The 19434-nt window shown below is 44.0% G+C and overlaps 1 protein-coding gene across 2 annotated transcripts in view; it reads left to right on the top strand.

Moving 5' to 3' along the window:
• The window catches only part of AKAIN1 (A-kinase anchor inhibitor 1), a 55886-nt gene extending 45145 nt beyond the window's left edge, over nucleotides 1–10741 (top strand). For both annotated transcript variants that reach the window (XM_089305288.1, XM_089305289.1), the window contains exon 2: nucleotides 8415–10741. In XM_089305288.1, coding sequence (XP_089161414.1) covers nucleotides 8415–8608 — 194 coding nt within the window. In that variant the 3' untranslated portion in view covers nucleotides 8609–10741. The remainder of the gene's footprint in view (nucleotides 1–8414) is intronic.
• The last annotated feature ends 8693 nt before the right edge of the window (nucleotides 10742–19434 follow it).

The following is a 19434-nucleotide window of genomic DNA, read 5'->3' as shown; positions in this document are numbered from 1 at the left end:
CCAGCTCTCTGCTGTGGCCAGGGAGTGCAGTGGAGGATGGCCCAAGTGCTTGGGCCCTGCACCCCATGGGAGACCAGGATAAGTACCTGGCTCCTGCCATCGGATCAGCGCAGTGCGCCGGCCGCAGTGCGCTGGCCGTGGCGGCCATTGGAGGGTGAACCAACGGCAAAGGAAGACCTTTCTCTCTGTCTCTCTCTCTCACTGTCCACTCTGCCTGTCAAAAAAAAAATTAAGAGATATGGTAATACAATCAAGTAATTTTTAGCTGAAAGAGGACAAGAAACCTCTGGACTGAATTCCCAGCCACATCAGAGCTCATGGGAGGGCAAATTTATAAATGGCCTCATAAAGAGTTTTTGTGGTCAGAGTACCATTGAGTGCTAGCAACGCTAAATGTGTTTGAGAAAATAAAACCATACCCTTGTCTTGTAACTCAAGGATCTCTCTCTCTCTCTCCCTCCATCCTTCATAGTTATTAATATAGAAAAAGCAATGAACTTGATTACTTTATACAGAAAAAAAGTCAGTTCCCAGTAGGTTGTTTCATATCTATATGTGAAAAGGAAAACAATTGAGGACATGGGAATTTTAGGGTAGTTAAACTTCTCTGGCTGATGCCACACATATGTGTCACTACACCTTCATTCAAACCCATGAATGTCCAGCACTGAGAGTCTATCCTAAAGTGAACAGTGAACTCTGGGTGGTGATGATGCAGATTCATAGATACGAACGAATGTGTCACTCTGAGAGTGGGGGTGTTGATAATGGAGGAGGCTGTGCAGTGTGTACGGGCATGGGAATTGCTGTGTCTTAATTTCAATTTTTCTCACGAAAAATTCTGAGCTTGGGCAGACAGCTCAGCCAAAAACCACGGTCCCCTAGGGCTGCGGTAACAGTAGGAGCCGCCACCGGGGGGCAGCAGAGACTGCGGAAGCACCCGGGTGCCTGGACCGGCAGGCAGCTGTGCTCAGCGAGGGTGGAGCTGCGTTTCTGGAGTCCAGGATCCCGCCCTGCAGTGAGGGAGAAAGTGTGCGATGCCCTGACTTCCAGGGGTCGCCCTGCTTTCCATTCGGGCTTCAGTTTTGTCGCTTCTTTTAATGCATAAGGTCCTATGGTGCCCCTTTTTTCTATCTCCTGCGTATCTGACTTCCGCGTTTCCCTGATGGCCTCAGCGTGGGTTGTGCATCCTGGTTCCCTGCACGTCCCTGGAGAGAGAGCACAACCCACCCCCCACCCCCCCACCCCCCGCCCCGTTCGGCTCTGCAGGGATTGTTCGGCGGCTCTCTGAGCGTCCGATCTGGAAAGTGACCCACTTAGAGAAGGTGAATGGAACGGGCAACAGCTGTGTCCAAGACCTGCCTGCCCTCTTCCATCCACCTGCTTGCTCCTCCTTGAATGAGACAAAACACGGGCAGCGTGGAGACAGGTCCTGGGTTGGCCCTGGCCTCTGACCCTCTGACGGCCACTCCTAGCTTTCTTTACCCGGAATTCTAGAGCTTCCACCGCCTGCAAGAAGCCAGGAACTCCTGGGAGGCGTTTGCTGTCCTCAGGTTTTCCGGGCGAAAGGAGGAAAATCTATGTTTCTGTATTAAGCAGGTTGGCTTTTGGGTCACTCCGAACTTATAACCCAGTCTTGGTTAAATTTTGGTTTAGGTGCTCAGAAAATGAAGCATTCCAAGCATTTCTTGTTCTTTCTTTTTCTAAGATTATTTAATTGAAAGCAGAGCTACAGAGGGAGAGGAGAGATCTTCCATCTGCTGGTTCATTCTCTGAATGACCACAACAGGTTGGACTGGGCTCGTCTGAAATCAGAAGCCAGGATCCTCTCTGGATCTCCCATGTGAGTGCAGGGTCCCAAGGACCTGGGCCATCTTCTACTGCTTTCCCAGGCTATAACAGAGAGCTGGATCAGAAGTGGAGCAGCGGGGACTCAAACCTGAGCCCATAGGGGATGCCAGCACTGCAGTTGGCAGCTTGACTGGCCATGCCACGTTGACCCCTCAAGCAATTCTAAGACTACATTTTCACATGCATGTTCCCTGCCTCAACATCCTCCAATGAAAAGCCTTTCCCTCGTGTCTGTGTTTTCCTCAGGGTCCTACAGCCCAGGATCAGTTTTTCTTTGCAGTTGTCGCTGTTGGTGTCTGGTTTAGAAATCTTTGGCTACTCCTAGATCACAAAGCTTGATTGTTTTACTTTCCTTTTTAAAAATTCTCTCTCTCCCACCTCTCATATATATATATATATATATATATATATACACACACACACACACATATCACACACATATATATGTAATAGATATTTTTAATTAATTTATTTATTTGAAAGTCATAGACAAAGAGAGGGATAGACAGAGATAGAGGTCTTCCATCTGCTGGTTCACTCCCCAAATGGCCGCAACAGTTGAAGCTGGGCTGATCTGAAGCCAGGAACCAGGAGCTTCTTCCGGGTCTCCCAAGCAGTACAGGGGCCCAAATACTTGGTTCATCTTCTACTGCTTTCCCAGGACATAGTAGAGAGCTGGATAGGAAGTGGAGCAGCTGGGAATAGAAACAGCATCCATGTGGGATGCTGGCACTGCAGGTGGAGGCTTTAGCCCACTACACCACAGCACCAGCATATATATGTGTATATATATATATATATATATGGCATTTTAGGTTCATAGCAAAATTGAGAGGAAGACACAGAGAATTCCTGTCCACCTCACTGCTACTACACACACCCAACCTTCCCAGTTGTCAACACTGCTAATCAGGGTGGCACAGGTAGGAATCCACACTGACACTATAGTTTTCACTCAGTCTGTAGTTTCATTTGGGTTGCCTCTGGATGTTGCACATTGTACTGGTCTGGACAAATGTCTAATGACCTGTATCCATCAGTATGGTATCATGTATGACAGATTCACTGCCCTAAAAAAACCCTCTGTGTTCTGCTGGCGTCACTTTTCAAATATAGATAACCTACGTGGAACTATTTTCTTTTTTATGTATAAAGGACTCAAGTTCATTGTTTTTCTAAATGAGGAATATGACCCCTTTCCTTTGATTGAAAATACCATCCATTTTCTACTACATGACAGTCTCACTTTTTCATAAATTAGGTGTCCATGTATGGGACATTGTTCAGGATTATTTATTTGATTGACCAATTTTTCCATCCCTATACCAATACCACACTTAGGAAATTGCTTACCTTTATAGCTGAGACTAAAAACCTGAGAAATTAGGTCTTTCTTAGTCATTATTCCTCCTCAAAATTATCTTTGCTCTTTTTTTTTTTTTGCCAAAATACAAAAGCGTGATTCCTAGGTTAAAATGATCATTCCCTTTTTGAGTTTTATTGGCACTGTTCCTTATGGCTTCTCCAAGAACTGTGACCTACTAATGCAGTATCTTTGTGCCCTCTACGTAGCATGTGTCTCAGGTCAAAATGATTAATTTGCTTGATTCTTTGATTGCCATCTGAATCTTCTTCCACAAGACCATAAGCTCCAGGAGGGTAGAATCAGTGACTGTTCTGCCCAACCTTCTAATCCCCAATACCCTGTGCATAGGGCTTCTTTAAGTGACCCTTACTTTTATGAATGAGTGTGTGCATGAATGATACATGTTGGCCCTGTTGGCTATGTTGCCGCCCATAGTCCATAAATTTGGTGCTCTCTAAATATCTTTCTGATTCAACTCATCTTCTGTAGGAAGTTTTAATAAGCACCTTCCTGTAGTTCATGAGAGGCATCTCACATTCTGAAATAGCATGAATGGTATGTACAGAGTCATGGGTGCTTCTTATGTCCCATGCCTGATCTGATGGGATGGTGGGAACAGTGGGGCCTCCTTCACATATGACTTAGAAAAGTCCTGTACTTGCCAACCCCTGCCTTGGCATCTGGGTCTCAAATCTACCTTTTGGAGGCTCTAAAATGCTGCTTTTGATTAGGTTAGGTGCAAGGGGGGAACAGTGGGGATGGAAGCAAGCTGGAAACTCAGGAGCTGTGATTTTTTTTCTTGTTGGGAAGTCACCTAAGCTTAGCTTGTTTGGTAGCAAAGCAGGACAGCCAGGAAGACTCATTAGCAATTGGCGCAAATGAGTAAGAGCTAACATCTGGTCCTTTGTGGAAAATTCCTGTAGCTACAGAGCTGGAAAAAGACTTTCACTCTATTATTAAAGGGATCAGAAATAGGTCTTGTGCTCTGTGTTCTGTATGCTAGTCATTGATGAATGATGACACTGTCTTTATGGTCTCACGGAAAGCAATCTGATGGTTACCATCAGCAGCACTGTGTCTTAGAGAGTGGGCATGGGTGCCAGCAGCTGAGCTCTATCCTGCCCTAACAGAGGCTTCTGTAATTTACATTTTTAGTGACCCAGTGGAAAGGGATGAGAGATAGAGACTCTGTTTAGGATGCAATCTCTGCCACCCTCTTTGTGTGATCCAGAGAAAGTCATTGACTGGTTCTTCCAGATAGGAACACTCCCTGTGATAGGAGAGAATGGAGGTGGAACAGAAGCCCTGAGGAGAGAGGTGGCAACTCAGAGTTCAGGGTGATCTGTTGGAGACTGGATCCCCATAGGGTGGGCTGGGTGGTCATCAGGAAGCAAGGACCATGCAGATGCATGGGTGGAGGGGGAAATGTGTAATAAGTAGAAGTGAAAAGATGCGGAAGGCAAAATTAGTTGCATCACATGCTTGACTTCATTGTACTTATATTGGGCATTTAAGCATTTAAAGCTAATTAAATTGATTCAAAATCTTTTGTGAGAGACAAAAATAGAGTTGTAAATGTTAATTAGGCTACAGGATATTTGCATCATGTAAAACTAGGCAGTAGGCCACCCACCATGGCTAGATGATTCATTACATTGAGGTAAATTCAATGCATGTAAGTAAATGCCACTCCAAGGCTTTCTGTGGTTGACACTCTGCTTTCTGCTGGGCTACCATGTATTTCTTCACACTGTACTTATATTAAGGGTCTCTGTCCCTTCAAGTGAATGCAATAGGAGCATCAAAGACACACCTGTGAATGCCTGCTCTGTCCATTGCTTTGGCAAGGCAAAGAACTGAGTAGGTCCTTCCTTCCTTCCTAAGCAGCTGTGCTTTCGCCTCTGGACCTGATCATTCCACCCAGAGCTCACTGGGGCTGAATAAGCTGTGAATACTTTCAGTCTCTAGCTATGCTAAGAAGTGGCCTAAGGCATAATGGTGATGCGTTGAGTCCACAGTCTTCTCAGGAATTTCAGCGGAAGATAGAGCTAGGGTCAATCAGTTGCAGGCAGAACCTTAGCTGGAAAGCCCTTGGAGTAAAGGCAGAGTGTTAAATCATGAAAAAAACATCACAAAAACACAAAACCAAGAGTAAGTTAATGCCACGAAGTTGGCCGATTCCAGGGCATGGGAGCCTATTGATTGGTTGAGCACCTGGAGAACTAAGGTCATCTCATGGCACAGGATAATCTGGGTATGGCAGTAATGAGCTCTATTGGCTTCTTCTAGTTTCTCAGTTGTGCTCTGAGGCTCAGCTGAGTAGTTCGAGTAAATCTGGCCAGGACAGCTTCTTAGTTAGTGCTCCTCCCTGACCTATAGCTTAAGGTACAGAAAGAGTATCGTTCCTCTATGCCAAAGAGCCAATCCCACAAATGTGCGTCTGTGTCTGGCTTGTGTAACTCTTTTGTTTTTTATTTCCTATAAGTGCTCAGTGTGGTTTTACCTCTCATCTTTATTCCTCTCTTCCTCGGTTCCAACCACTTGTCAGTTTCTTTGTCCAACATCCTCCACTGCAGACAGGGTCAACTCACAACGAGGATTGGTAGAACCAATCTTCTAGTCATCGAAGGCTCCTCTAAACACAGTCTGGTAATCCTGCCTTTGACTTCCTGATCATAATAAACTTGACAGTTTAGCTCAAGTAACTTAGCTGTTAGAACAGCTTAGTGCATATCCTAATATATAATGGTAGACACTTACTAAGTGCTTACTGGATGTCCAAACCCATGCAGGGTGCTCACAGATGTTATATTACTTAATACTCTAGCAGTCACCCTAAAAAGGTACTACTTTCTCATTTTACATATATGTCATAGGCTTACAGAAATGAGATGTCTTGCCCACGATTCCATGACTGTAAGTTGTGGAAAAGATTTGAACTCAGCTGTGTTGTGATTCAAAACATATATTCTCCTTTTTAAAATATTCCTAAGCTTTATCTATTTTTTTAAAAAAAGATTTATTTATTTATTTGAAAGCCAGAGTTACACAGAGAAAGGAGTGACAGAGAGAGACATCATCCATCCACTGGTTCACTCCCCAAATGAGTGTGATGGCAGTGGCTGGACTAGGCTGAAGCCGGGAACCAGGGGTTTCATCTGGGTCCCCCACATGGATGCAGGGTCTTAAAAACTTGGGCCATATTCTATTGCTTTCTCAGGCCATTATCAGGGAGCTGGATTGGAACTTGAGCAGCTGGGACTTGAACCGGCGCCCAAATGGGATGCTAGCACTGCAGACGGCAGCTTAACCCACTGCACCACAGTGCTGGCCCCAAAACACATATTCTTAATGGCTGTTCCCTAGTGTTTCATAATGTTGTTAGTTACTATACACTCTTCTTCTACAGAGAATATTTAATGTATTCTTCTTTGCCCCTTTAATGTTTCATTCATGGGACTGGTGCTGTGGCATAGTAGGTAAAGTTGCAATATGGGTGCTGGTTCAAGTCCCAGAATCTCCACTTCAGATCCAGCTCCCTACTTAAGCACCTGGAACAGCACTGGAGGATGGCCCACATTCTTGGGCCCCTGCTCTCATGTGGGAAACCCAGAAAAAGCTCCTGGTTCTTGGCCTCAGCCTGGGCCAGCCATTGCAGCCATTTAGAGAGTGAACCAATGATGGAGGATCTCTCTCTCTCTCTCTGTCTCCTTCTTTCTCGCTCTCTGTAACTCTTTCAAATAAATGAATAAATAAGTAAATCTTAAGAAAAGGTTTCAGCTGTACATTAAAGTTCTGGACATCTCTGTTCAATTTGCTATAGATAGCTCATTTTATCCTGCTTTTTTTCTTCACTCTATTGTTCTTTGTTTTGAATAAATTTATCTTGTCTTGTGACAAGATACAAGACAGTAAATACTTTAGAAGATAGACAGAAGTGATAAATAAATGACCATTGTTTGTTTAAAAAGATAAGACCCTCCTTGATCTTTCAGAATGACTCAATATTATGTGCTGTTTTTCTCATGGGTATATAAATTCTGTTGTTAATTTATCAGCCTTGGTGTAAGCCATCTATTTTCCATGTTAAGTATATTTTCATGGAAGCAGAAAATCTGAATAGAGGAAACAAATGGCAAGACCTTATTGAATAAGGATTGATGCCAATTCTGTTTATCACTATAAATGTAAGCAGGTGAAATTAAAAATGTTCAAGATTGCACTTTCATCAAATGTTAGATTAATGAACATCTTGCTGTATTAAGCTTGCTGCATAAAATATAGAGTTCAAGACTTCATTTTCCTTAAACAATATTTCATATATGTAACTATACATATTTCATATATATTATATTTATATATAATTATTATTTTATACTATTATATTGCCATTATATATTTACATTAATATTAATTAAATATATTATGTACTTTTTTGGACATGAGTAGGGCCTGGAGGTGGGCATCTGAGAACTAATATAGTGGCTTTTTGATCACTTGAGTCCTAGGCTCCTTCTAAACGATGTTTGCCCCAAAATCAGCATATCTTGAATTTCTTTTTCCACAAACATTTTGAATATGTTATTATATATGTTAGATATGTTTTTGGCAGCAGGTAACCTATGAATAATGATGCATGAGACAAAAAAGTTTTATTTTCATAACATGCAAAAAGCTTGTAAGTTTGTGATCCAGAGCTGGTACTGTTGCTTAAAGATGCCTTCCAAGCTGGGCTATTTCTTTCTTCCCAACCACACCTGGAATGTTGGTGTTCCCCTCCAAGCTTACAGGGAGATGGCTGCATCACCAGGGGGCATTGTGTCTGCTTTGCATGTAGGAAGGAGGGGGAAGGAACAAACAGCCACAAGGCAAGAGTCTGCGCCTCTCCAAAAACTTTGCAAGAGGTCCTCTTGGGCCAGGACTGTCTCAAGACCACCTCTAGCAGCTGAAGGTTCTAGCTAGTAAAAAACATAAGTTGCATGCATTTCTTGGGCAAATCAAATGGAGATTCTGTTGGGAGGGAGGAAGGGGAGACAAGAGCTGTGTGTGCTGCAGAGGGCTCTGCTCAGGTAACTGGGCCACTGCAGTTGTTCCTACTGTCTCCCCCTCTCTCCCACCTTTCTCTCTGACCCCTCCATGTCATAGTTCCTGAGATTAATTTCTCTCCTTCTCCCCCGCCTTTCACGTCTTTGGCTAGGTGAGAAACCTGGAAACGAGCCTGAAGAAGTGAAGCTGCAGAATGCCAGCAAGCAGATTGTGCAGAATGCCATCCTGCAGGCTGTGCGGCAAGTCTCCCAGGAGAGCCGGCGGAGGGACGCCAGAAGCAGTGACAGCCGGGGTTGCTTCCAGCTGGGTGTGGGAGAGTTAACCAAGAAGCACGAAAAGAAGTAACGCAGTAGATCTGGCTCTGGTCATACGCTTGGTTTCCAGCCTTCCTCTTAGTATAGGATGCGTCGCCAAATCGTTGCCAGTAAAGCAAACCAAAGTGTCACCGACACCTAGTAGTAGAATGAGTTTACACTTGCCCTTGTCTGAGAAGCAGTTCTGAAAACGTGCATTAGATGATTCTGATTGCATTTATGCAGTGCCTCTGACACATATTGGGGCAAAACATGGCCCTGAAATTGCAGAAATAGCTTTGCAGCGCAATTTAGTTTAAGTCAATCTTTTTTTCCTTCCTTCCCCCTACTCATCCAATCTCCTTCCTTCTTTCTTTCCCTCCTTCCTTCCCCTTCTTCCCTCCCTCCTTTCCTTTCTCCTTTCCCTCCTTTTACTCTTCCCTCTTTTCCTCCCTCCTCCCCTCTCCTCCCCCTTCCTCTCTGCTCCTCTCCTTCTCCCCTTCCTTCTTGTCCCCTCCCCTCCCCTCTTCTCTCTCTCCTCTTTCTCTCTTTCCCTCCCTTCTTCCCTTCTATTCTTTCCAATTGGGATTCTCAGTCTTTTTTATTTACTCTGCCTTTCACGTATTCTTCTGTGAATTTAATCAGCAGTCTTCGGTTGTTGTTCTGATATGTTGGGTACAGAGTTGTGAACTTTACAATATTTTAAGAGATGCTAGAAAGGTGAGGGGATGTAGTTTTAGTTCCTTTCAAATATGGAGTTGAAGGCTTTTATGAAGTGAGTTCAGGTCCAAGATCAATTCAGCAAAGACAAATTGTAAGGCCAAGTCCCTGAGGATCATAGCAAGGCATATATTTATATTACTTTTAAAAGGGGAGGAGTTAAGGATTTTCAAGAACTCAGTCTTTTAATCCCAGCTCTCGGGAATATTACAGATTTCTTTTCCCATCTCCAGGATTAAATGAAAGAACACAAATGAATCTATACATGACCTGCCAATGACCCGATTCTTCACCAGCCTCATAAAGAACCAGCACTGTAGTTTTCCTCCACTACTGTGCATCCTGAATAATCAGAGTCTGGTGTGATTAAGGGGTGTAGCATCCTTGGCAGGAACTCTAGGGCCTTACAAATACTGAGTTGTCATCAGACTATGCATTTGCACTGGTACTTTAACCCTTGTAACTTTCTTCTTCCATAAATCAGATTTTTTGATATTATGAAAATCATACAGGTCAGGAATAACACTTTTTGTTAAGGATATAGAACACCTTGTCTTTCAAGTCTCTGTGGCATGACAATTCAGTGGGATAATAAAGCGACAGTACTGTGAAGCGGCCACAGAGATAAGTGTGTATGTGTGTAAATAATGCCATCTCTGTTGTGACAGCATGACTTCCTGTTCCATCTCTATGTGGATAATGCATGTTTGTCTAAAGTCATTAAAATACTATTTCTTGGGCTTCACAAAAGTGACTGAGTGGTGCTACTGGGCACGGAGGAAGACTTTGGCCCTGGTTAAAAACTCTGGCTTCAGAAATATCAATGTCAAATTTGAAAGTTTTTTTAAAGCAAAATATTATAAAATGTGATTGATATATTAAGATAGACTTTTAAAATTACAATATGTTGCGCTTCCCAGAATGGACACTGAAGATAATTGTAGATGATTGAGAAACTTCTCTTATCAACTCTATTAAGACTATCTTTACTGTGCATAGATGGAATAAATTTTATGAGAGAATGGATGAGGGAAGAAGCAGAAGTATTGAGTTAAATATTGTTTCTACATAAATATAATTTAGCAGAACAAATGGCAACTGAAGAATGAATTTAATTTGACTTAAAGTCATAAAACTGGCATAATACAATTGCCTAGCATGGATAGAGGGAATGAAGGCATTCAGGGAAATTATTCAGGTATGCCCACAAGTAAAAAATAAACCCAATGCTTATAGTTTTCAAGTGACTAGGCACTGCATCTCCTAAAATGTCTGGCTATAACCAACCTTGGTTTGCATTGTCAAATGGCCAAAACATATCAACATGCTATCTTTCCTCTCTGATGTGTCTGTGCTAATGAACTGGGGATCCTCAGAACATCTTGTCAACCTCTGTGTCTAAATGTTTATAAATAAAATATATCCGGCTTTGAAATACGTTGTCCTTGTAAGTAAAATTTTCTATCCCTAATGTTTGGCTCATTTTCTCATTTTGCATGTGGATCTTACCAGTGTAAGACACTTCTAGTCTTTCCTTTTTTTTTTTTTTTTTTTTTTTTTTGACAGGCAGAGTTAGACATTGAGAGAGAGAGAGAGGTCTTCCATCCTTCCATCCGCTGGTTCACTCCCCAAATGGTCACCAACAGCCGGAGCTGTGCCGATCCGAAGCCAGGAGCCAGGTGCTTCCTCCTGGTCTCCCATGCGGGTGCAGGGCCCAAGCAGTTGGGCCATCTTCCACTGCCTTCCAGGGCCACAGCAGAGGGCTGGACTGGAAGAGGAGCAACCGGGACAGAACCGACGCCCCAACTGGGACTAGAACCCTGAGTGCCGGTGCCGCTGGTGGAGGATAAGCCTAGTAAGCTGTGGCGCCAGCCACTTCTAGTCTTTCCAAAGTCTGTTTTCAAATCCTTGGTTTCATGGCCAGGGGAAGTGCTTCGTTTATGGGCTCTTCCTTGTCAGTGTCTTGGGATGGTACTTCCTAAGGCTTGAATGGAAACCAACCTATGTTAAGAAAGACTTTTTGCTCTCAGGAAGTAGAGGTAAGTGGATCTGGAAGGTCAAGTGTCTATTATGATATCTTCCAAGATAGGAAGTCTAGAGCCAAGAACTGAGATACTGAGAAACTCTTAGCGGACAAAAGCAAGTTAAGTAACTCCTACATTCATTAGACAGGTACCATATTGGCAAAATCCTAGGAAAACTCAGTCATAAGAATAAATGTATTCATTGAGCTTACACCTACAAACTATCCATATGAAGATAAATTTATTGGGTTTTATGAAGGTACTTCAGAAATTTCTCAGAGGTGCCAGTATTGTGGTGCAGCAGGTAAAGCCACTATCTGCAGATGCTGACATCCCATCTGAGCACTGGTTCCTGTCCTGTCTGCTCCACTTCTGATCCAGCTCCCTGCTAAAGGCCTGGGCATAGCAGCAGAAGATGACCCAAGTGTTTGGGCCCCTGAACCTTTTTGAGGGAGACCTGAATGAAGCTCCTGGCTCTTGGCTTCGGCCTGGCCCAATACTGGTCATTGTGATCATCTTGGGAATGAACCAGCGGTGGAAGATTTTCTCTCTCTCTCTTTTTCTCTCTCTCTCTCTCTCTTTAACTCTGACTTTCAAAATAAATATTTTTAAAAACTTCTTAGAAAGTGGAATTAAAAGATATTTATTTTGGTATAATACTTTAAAATCCATACCCTCAGGAGTCTTCAAACAGTTCATGGAAAATGGGCTTTTTGAAAAACTATGCATGGATCTCATTCTTTTTTCACCAAAATAAACTTTCATGCACTTTTTGAAGTGCCTCATACAAGGGGCCTGAAGAACTTCATTTGACATAGGATTAAGGTTTGTACATAACCTAGCTTTTAGTGTTAGGAATTAATGGGAACATTTTATTTACTGTCTTATTTTCCTGATTTACTATGAGATACAGCATACATTGGCTTCCCAGCTCTGTGTGTCCAGCTGTTCACATTTGCTTTGCCCATCCCTGGGGTAAACTAGAGAAATCCTTTCATGTCACTAGGCTTTCCTGTAATCATTTATTCAGGGCAGAGAATGTGGTGTGTAGACACAGAACAGCCGACTGGCTCTTAGACTTCAATCTCTCTCTTTCTCTCTCTCTTTCTCTCTCGTCCCCATAGTTCTCAGGATCCTGGCTGTTACCTGGTCCAGCCTTGACTGCTGGAACCATTTAGAGATGAACTAGCATATGGAAGAACTCTGTCTCTCTCTTGCACATGCGCGTACCACTCTGCCTTTTTTTTTTTTTAACTTTTATTTAGTAGATATAAATTTCCAAAGTACAGTTTATGGATTACAATGCCCCCCCCCCCATAACTCCATTGGCCCAACTAAAAAAAAAAAAAAAAAAAAAGAGAAAAGCCACTCTGCCTTTTAAATTAACTGATTCATTAACACTTTTTAAGAAGACGGAAGAATAAAGCTGCCTTACAAAATGCTTATTGAATAAAAAATTTGACAAAGATACTGAAAGTCCAGCAGAAATATTTATTGATAGAAAAAGCTCAGTGCTACTAACCTTAAAAATGGTAGCTAAGGAAAGACACAGGAACTCCAAAGGGAACAAAAAGGAAGATCACAGTACAGCGTGGACATGCATTCCTCTTGCTCATGTTCCCTACGAGCCACGTTGGCAAGTGCCTGAAATCCTCAGGCATGTGTGAAGAATGAAGGATGACGTGTGAGACTTTATCCTTTGTCTTCTGGTTACAGTGTAGTGGAAGTAGCTACTGGAAGATGAAGAAACCGAAGGAGTTCCTCTTAGACAAGAGTGGCAACCCAATCTTCCAGAAATGAAGAAAGAGAAAAGGAAATGTGATCAAGAGAGTAAGATTTAGGCAGGACAGGGGCACAGGTACCCAGGCAGAGAATCTGAAATAATTTACTCACTTGAGCTTGCTTTACAGAAAGCGTTCTAGGAAAGTTTATCTTGAAACATCATATTGGGTGTGATGGCAGGCCACTACAAGGAAAGCCCAAGAAACCTGTCTGAGTCAGACTTTGAACACAGTGTATGATGGTGGATGTTGCTTGAGCAGGAGGTCTTCCTGCTTCTCCTTTTCTGTATTCTGGACACTCCCCTAACTCTTGCTATGGAAACCCTGGCAGACTGGTACTCAAAGATACAGTTTGTTTAAGGAATTATACCTCTCTACTGTCTCATTTACTTGTCACAAATAAAGATTCCCTTGAGGATGATTATTTGGTGACTCCACCCCCATGGAAACAGACCCTTTGTTTCTACTAACATAAGCAAGGAAGGAAGGGAGAGGAAAAAGCATGATTATCTATCTATCTATCTATATTTACATATATACACACATATATATACATGCACATATATATATATACATACACATGCATGTACATGGATGTCTACTCATATCATATTCTAGGAAATGGAAACAATATGCTCAATAGCAAAACTTTCAGAATAAAACACAAACTCTTGAAACTTCTGCATAGAGAGAAAGTCATTTACAAAGGAAAATATTATGCTGGCCTCCGACTACTTGATAGCAATATTCAGTGGCCTACTCTGAAGGCGATGCAGCTACAAGGGAGCCCTGAAGGAGGGAAAGGATGAAGTAAGGCTATTACTCCTAAACAATGTCACTGAAGAATAAACCCAAGTATCAAAGACACCCACAAACTTAAAGGTAGTCAACTGATACTAAAATTCCTTTGTCAAAAAACCATGAACTTCCACTAAAGCAAGATGAATTAAAATAAAATCATAGGAGTAAAGGGGCTGTGGCCAAAGGACTAATGAAAAAGAGTGTGGCTATGGAATGGATATTATATAACTGTGAAAATTATGGCTAAGAAGAAGGTAAATTATTATATATATTTTAAAAGATTTGTTGATTTATTGAAAGAGTGACAAAGGAGGAGAGGGAGAGTCGGAGGGGGAGGGAGAGAGAGAGAGGGAAAGGGAGGGAGGGAAATAGGGAGAGAGGGAGAGAGGGAGAGGGGGAGAGGGAGGAGTGTGGGGAGCAGCCCGGACTGGACTGAGTTACTGGAATTAAGACTTATTCTGTGCATCTGCTCTCCCACAATATGGCGCTGGGAGAGAAGTAAACAGCTTCCGCACAGCTGCCTCCAGTTCAACCAATAAACTGTAGGACTTGCTACTGATTGGAGGAGAGCAGCGTACTCGGCGTGTGGGCAGCCGAGTTAGGATTGGCGGAGGAGGACTATAAAGGAGGAGAGAGACGGCATGCACCAGGAACATCTAAGGGGAACATCTAGCTGAAGGAACATCTGTGCAGCCCCCCAGAGAGCCGGCCGGCGGTGTGCCGCTCCCCTGCGGAAGTGGGGAATGTGGCCAGGGGGAACTGCCCTTCCACGGAGGTGGAAGGGATAGTAGCCAACCCGGGAAGAACCAGCAGCAAACCCGGGGAGGGCCGAGCAGACGAAAGAACAGCGCAGGGTCCTGTGTCGTTCCTCCACGAAGAGGGGGAGCGACATAATGGTGCCGTGACTCGGATAGGAAACCTAGGAGGGAAGAAACGGGAAGAAGTGGAAAATACCGGAGAGAGAGACTAGCAAAGAGCCTAGGGGAAAGCCGGATGAGAAAGGTGCCGGCAGAAGCTATTGAAAGCCTAGGCATAGACTCGGATACGGACTGTGGGAAAGAAGTTAGGATTGAAAGCGAAAGTGAAAGCTTTCATAGACTCGGATGCGGACTATGGTGGGGAAGCTAGGAGATTGAAAGCGAAAGTGAAACCTGGAGGAGGCTTGGACTCGGATACGGACTGTGGGGAGAAGCCAGGAGAAATGAGAGGAATATTGTGGGAAGAAAACTTAAGGAAACATACCGGGTAGAGAAAAATGTTAGGGAGGATGAAGCCGCGAGTGCAGGCCAAGGCGGAGACATAAGCCACCTTGGAATTCTTCAAGTCACCCCGGGGAGCAAGAGGCGAAGATCTGGAACCAGAGGCAGAGACGTGGGCCGCCAGGATTCGCCAGGTTAGTCCGGGGAACTTGGACTGAATGCCGGTGGTGGCGGAAACATTCGCGGAAGCCGCCGCGTGCAGAGAGAGCACGGGGCGTGAATAGATAGGGAACGGGGCTGGCGCGAGGCCGTGGTTCAGACGCGAAAGGGTTAAGTGCGAGACTGTGGAGTGTGCGCGCAAAGCGGGCTGAAGCGGCTCAGCTGGAAAGCCGGGGAGAAGCAGCCTCGGGGCGGGCGCAGCCGGGAAGCTGCGGGGATAAGAGAAACAGAAGTTTTAGAAGTAAAGTGAGAGAAATAGGAATGCTGGAAGATAGAAGTGGAATGGGAGAAATAGGAATGCCCGGAGATAGAGAAATAGAGAAATAGAAAGGCCTCCCCTCAACATGGCAATGAGAGAGCTTGGATTCAGTCTGCCTGATTAAGTGAGGCGATGAGCACCTGCGGGCAGCTAGCAGCTTATGCGCCGCAGGTCACCGAAGACAGGCACGAATTAACATCAGTAAGGCCTCCCCCACAATAGGGCAATGAGAAGGCTTGGATTCGGTTTGCCTGATTGTTAGGGCTTGTAAGCCCCTGCAGGCAGAGCAGAGCATGCGCTGCAGGGCACCGAACACAGGCACGCATCAGCGCCTAAAAACCTCCTCATAACATGGCGAAGAGAGGACCCGGATTCGGTTTGCCTGATAGGACTTGTAAGAACCTGTGGCAACTCTAGCAAGTAGAGCAGAGTGTGTGCCGCGGGACACCGAAGACAGGCGTGTATCAACGCCAAAAAATAAAAAGAAAGGGGGATCTGTGGGGAGCAGCCCGGACTGGACTGAGTTACTGGAATTAAGACTTATTCTGTGCATCTGCTCTCCCACAATATGGCGCTGGGAGAGAAGTAAACAGCTTCCGCACAGCTGCCTCCAGTTCAACCAATAAACTGTAGGACTTGCTACTGATTGGAGGAGAGCAGCGTACTCGGCGTGTGGGCAGCCGAGTTAGGATTGGCGGAGGAGGACTATAAAGGAGGAGAGAGACGGCATGCACCAGGAACATCTAAGGGGAACATCTAGCTGAAGGAACATCTGTGCAGCCCCCCAGAGAGCCGGCCGGCGGTGTGCCGCTCCCCTGCGGAAGTGGGGAAAGTGGCAGGGGGAACCGCCCTTCCACGGAGGTGGAAGGGACGGTAGCCAACCCGGGAAGAACCAGCAGCAAACCCGGGGAGGGCCGAGCAGACGAAAGAACAGCGCAGGGTCCTGTGTCGTTCCTCCACGAAGAGGGGGAGCGACAGAGGAGGGAGAGAGGGAGAGTGGGAGAGAAAGAAATATCTTCCATTCCCTAGGTCACTCTACAAATGGCCACAATGGCCAGGGCTGGTCCAGGCCAAAGCCAGGAGCCAGGAATTCCATCTTGATATCCCACATGGGTGACAGGGGACCAAGCACTTGGGCCATCTTCCACTGCTTTTTTAGGCACATTAGCAGGGAGCTTGATTGGAAGCAGAGCAGTCAGGACTCAAATCCACACTGTAATATGTGATACCAGCATTGCAGGTGTCAGTTCTTTGCACACAACCCTGGCTCCAAATTGTTTTATCTTGATAGCATAGGAATTGAACTAAAAAAATCAGTGGATAGGCAAGTAACATCATGCAAACGACTTAATCTGTTAAAGAAAAGAGAATGTGTATGATCTCAAGTTGAAATATCTAATCAGTGGGTGCAAGGATGCAAACTTCTGTTAGGTTTCAGAATTCCTGTTCTCAGTCTTACGGGAAAACAATGGGATAAAGAGTTATTTAAAGATTAGCAATTTCTTTGTATTCCACTTATATTCTTTTTCTTTCTTTAACTTAAAAAATACATTAAATACAATATAGGTACGTCTTTACTGTTTTCTCTTCCATCGGAATAACCTCTTGATCAGAGATGCAACCTACTATTCTCTCATTCTTTCCCCCCTCTGCCTGCCAGGCATCAACTCTGTGTGTGAAGGCCCGTTTGAGATTTTCCCATTGAGTAAACAAATTCCATTGATCATTAGACTTAGGTCACAGGTAGCACACTGTTAATAAGAGAAGACAGAATGGTTTTGTTCCCATGGTGTTTTTCAATTTTTAAAGCAAGTTACCATTGTGCAGTAGCTCCTCTCTTAGCTGATTTCTACTTAACTTATTACTCAGTGCTTTCCCCATATGCTAGACACTTGTGTGTAAGAATTGGTGCTTCTGCACTCTCGAATGCATACGTCACTAATTGAGTTATATATATAGCCACTGCTGTTGCCGTCCATCCATATGCCCTCAGCACTTGCCATTTCCCTATGCACAGATGGCTTCTTGATGCAAATAGCTTTTGTGTTTTGCCGTGGGTCTTTTTCTAGCTACAGCTGTGTACTAAGCCTACATAAGGGGCCAACTGGAAGTGCCAGGCAGCCATGGCTTTAGGAGAGTCTTCAAACAATTATGAATAGAAGCTGGGGCATAAATACCACAGTGCCCTTTTCCCTCAGGTGGGCCAACTGTGAGGCAAATCCCAGCCTCCTGGTAGTAATCACCTTCTCTCTCATTATCCTACTTTCCCATTGATCCTTCCTAGGACAAGCTCCTGATTGAGTCACTTTTTTTTTTTTTTGCAAAGAAACCTTTTATTTAAGGAATACAAATGTCAAAAGTACAACTTTAGGAATATAGTGATTCTTCCCACCATACTTGCCTTCCCACCCACACTCCCACCCCTCCTCCTCCTCCCTCTCCCATTCCCAGTCCCATTCTCCATTAAGATTCATTTTCAACTAACTTTATAAACAGAAGACCAACTCTATACTAAGTGAAGGTTTCAATAATTTTCTTACACGCAAAAAATCTGTTTGAGAACAAGTTTTAAAGTTAATTCTCATAATACAACTCATTGAGGACAGAGGTCCTGCATGGGAAGTTAGTGCACAGTGACTCCTGCTGTTAATTTAACAGTTAACTCTCTTATGTGTGATGTCAGTGACCACTAGAGGCACTTGACATGAGTTGCCTAAGCTATGGAAGCCTTCTGAATCCACAAACTCTGTCAATATTTAGACAAAGTGGAAGTTCTCTCCTCCCTTCTAAGAAAACTACATCTTTCTTTGATGGCCACTTTTTTCTGCTGGGGGCTCACTCACAGAGCTCCTTCATGTAGAACATTTTTTGCCACAGTGTATTGACTTTCCATGCCTGAGAAACTCTCATGGGCTTTTTAGCCATATCCGAATGCCTTAAGGGCTGATTCTGGGATTAGAGTGTTACTTAAAGAGATTGTCATTCTATGAACCTGCTGTGTGCACTGCTTCCCATGTTAGAACATTCTCTCCTCCTTAATTCTATCAATTAATTATTACCAGACACATGATCCTATTTATATGATCACTTTAACACTCAATACTATCTATATGTTCACTTTAAAACTTAATATGATCACTTTAATATTTAAGCTGGCATTGCAGAGAGCTGGATAGAAAGTGGAGCAGTCGGGTCTTGAACTGGCACCCATATGGGATGCCAGCACTTCAGGCCAGGGTGTTAACCTTCTGCAACACAATGCAGGCCCCATATATTCTGGTTATTAATCCTTTATCAGTTGCATAGTTTGCAAATTATTTCTCCCATTCTGTTGGTTGCCTCTTCACTTTCCTGAGTGTTTCTTTTGCAGTACAGAAACTTCTCAGCTTGATGTAGTCCCATTTGTTAATTTTGGCTTTGATTGCCTATGCCTCTAGGGTATTTTCCAAGAACTGTTTTCCTGTGCTAATGTCTTGCAGGGTTCCCCTGATGTTCTCTAATAATTTGATGGTATCAGGTCATAGATTTAGGTTTTTTTTTGTAAGGAAAAGGATTTATTGGGGGAAACCTGACAGACCAGAGGGAAGGGGTGAAGAAGGAAAAGAGAGAGATGGAAAGTGTAAGAGAGATCAAAAGAGAGAGACAGAGAGATCAGGAGATGGAGAGAGAGAGTAGGAGAGAAAGAGAAAACAGAGACACGTGTTCAGGAACTGGTCCTCTTAAAACTTTGCTGGGGGATCAGCAGGGAAGCAGGAGCAGTGAATCTCATTAGGGTGGGGGTGGGGTTGACACTGGTGGTTGGGTCATGTGGCCACCTGGTTTCCAGCAGTGGAGGCAGGAGCTAGAGCCTAGGATGCTGTCAGGGTGTAGATTGC

Source organism: Oryctolagus cuniculus, chromosome 10, assembly GCF_051225735.1.
Source record: "Oryctolagus cuniculus isolate XC-2025 breed Fujian yellow rabbit chromosome 10, ASM5122573v1, whole genome shotgun sequence".
NCBI lineage: Eukaryota > Metazoa > Chordata > Mammalia > Lagomorpha > Leporidae > Oryctolagus > Oryctolagus cuniculus.
This window is presented reverse-complemented; position numbering and strand designations above follow the sequence as displayed.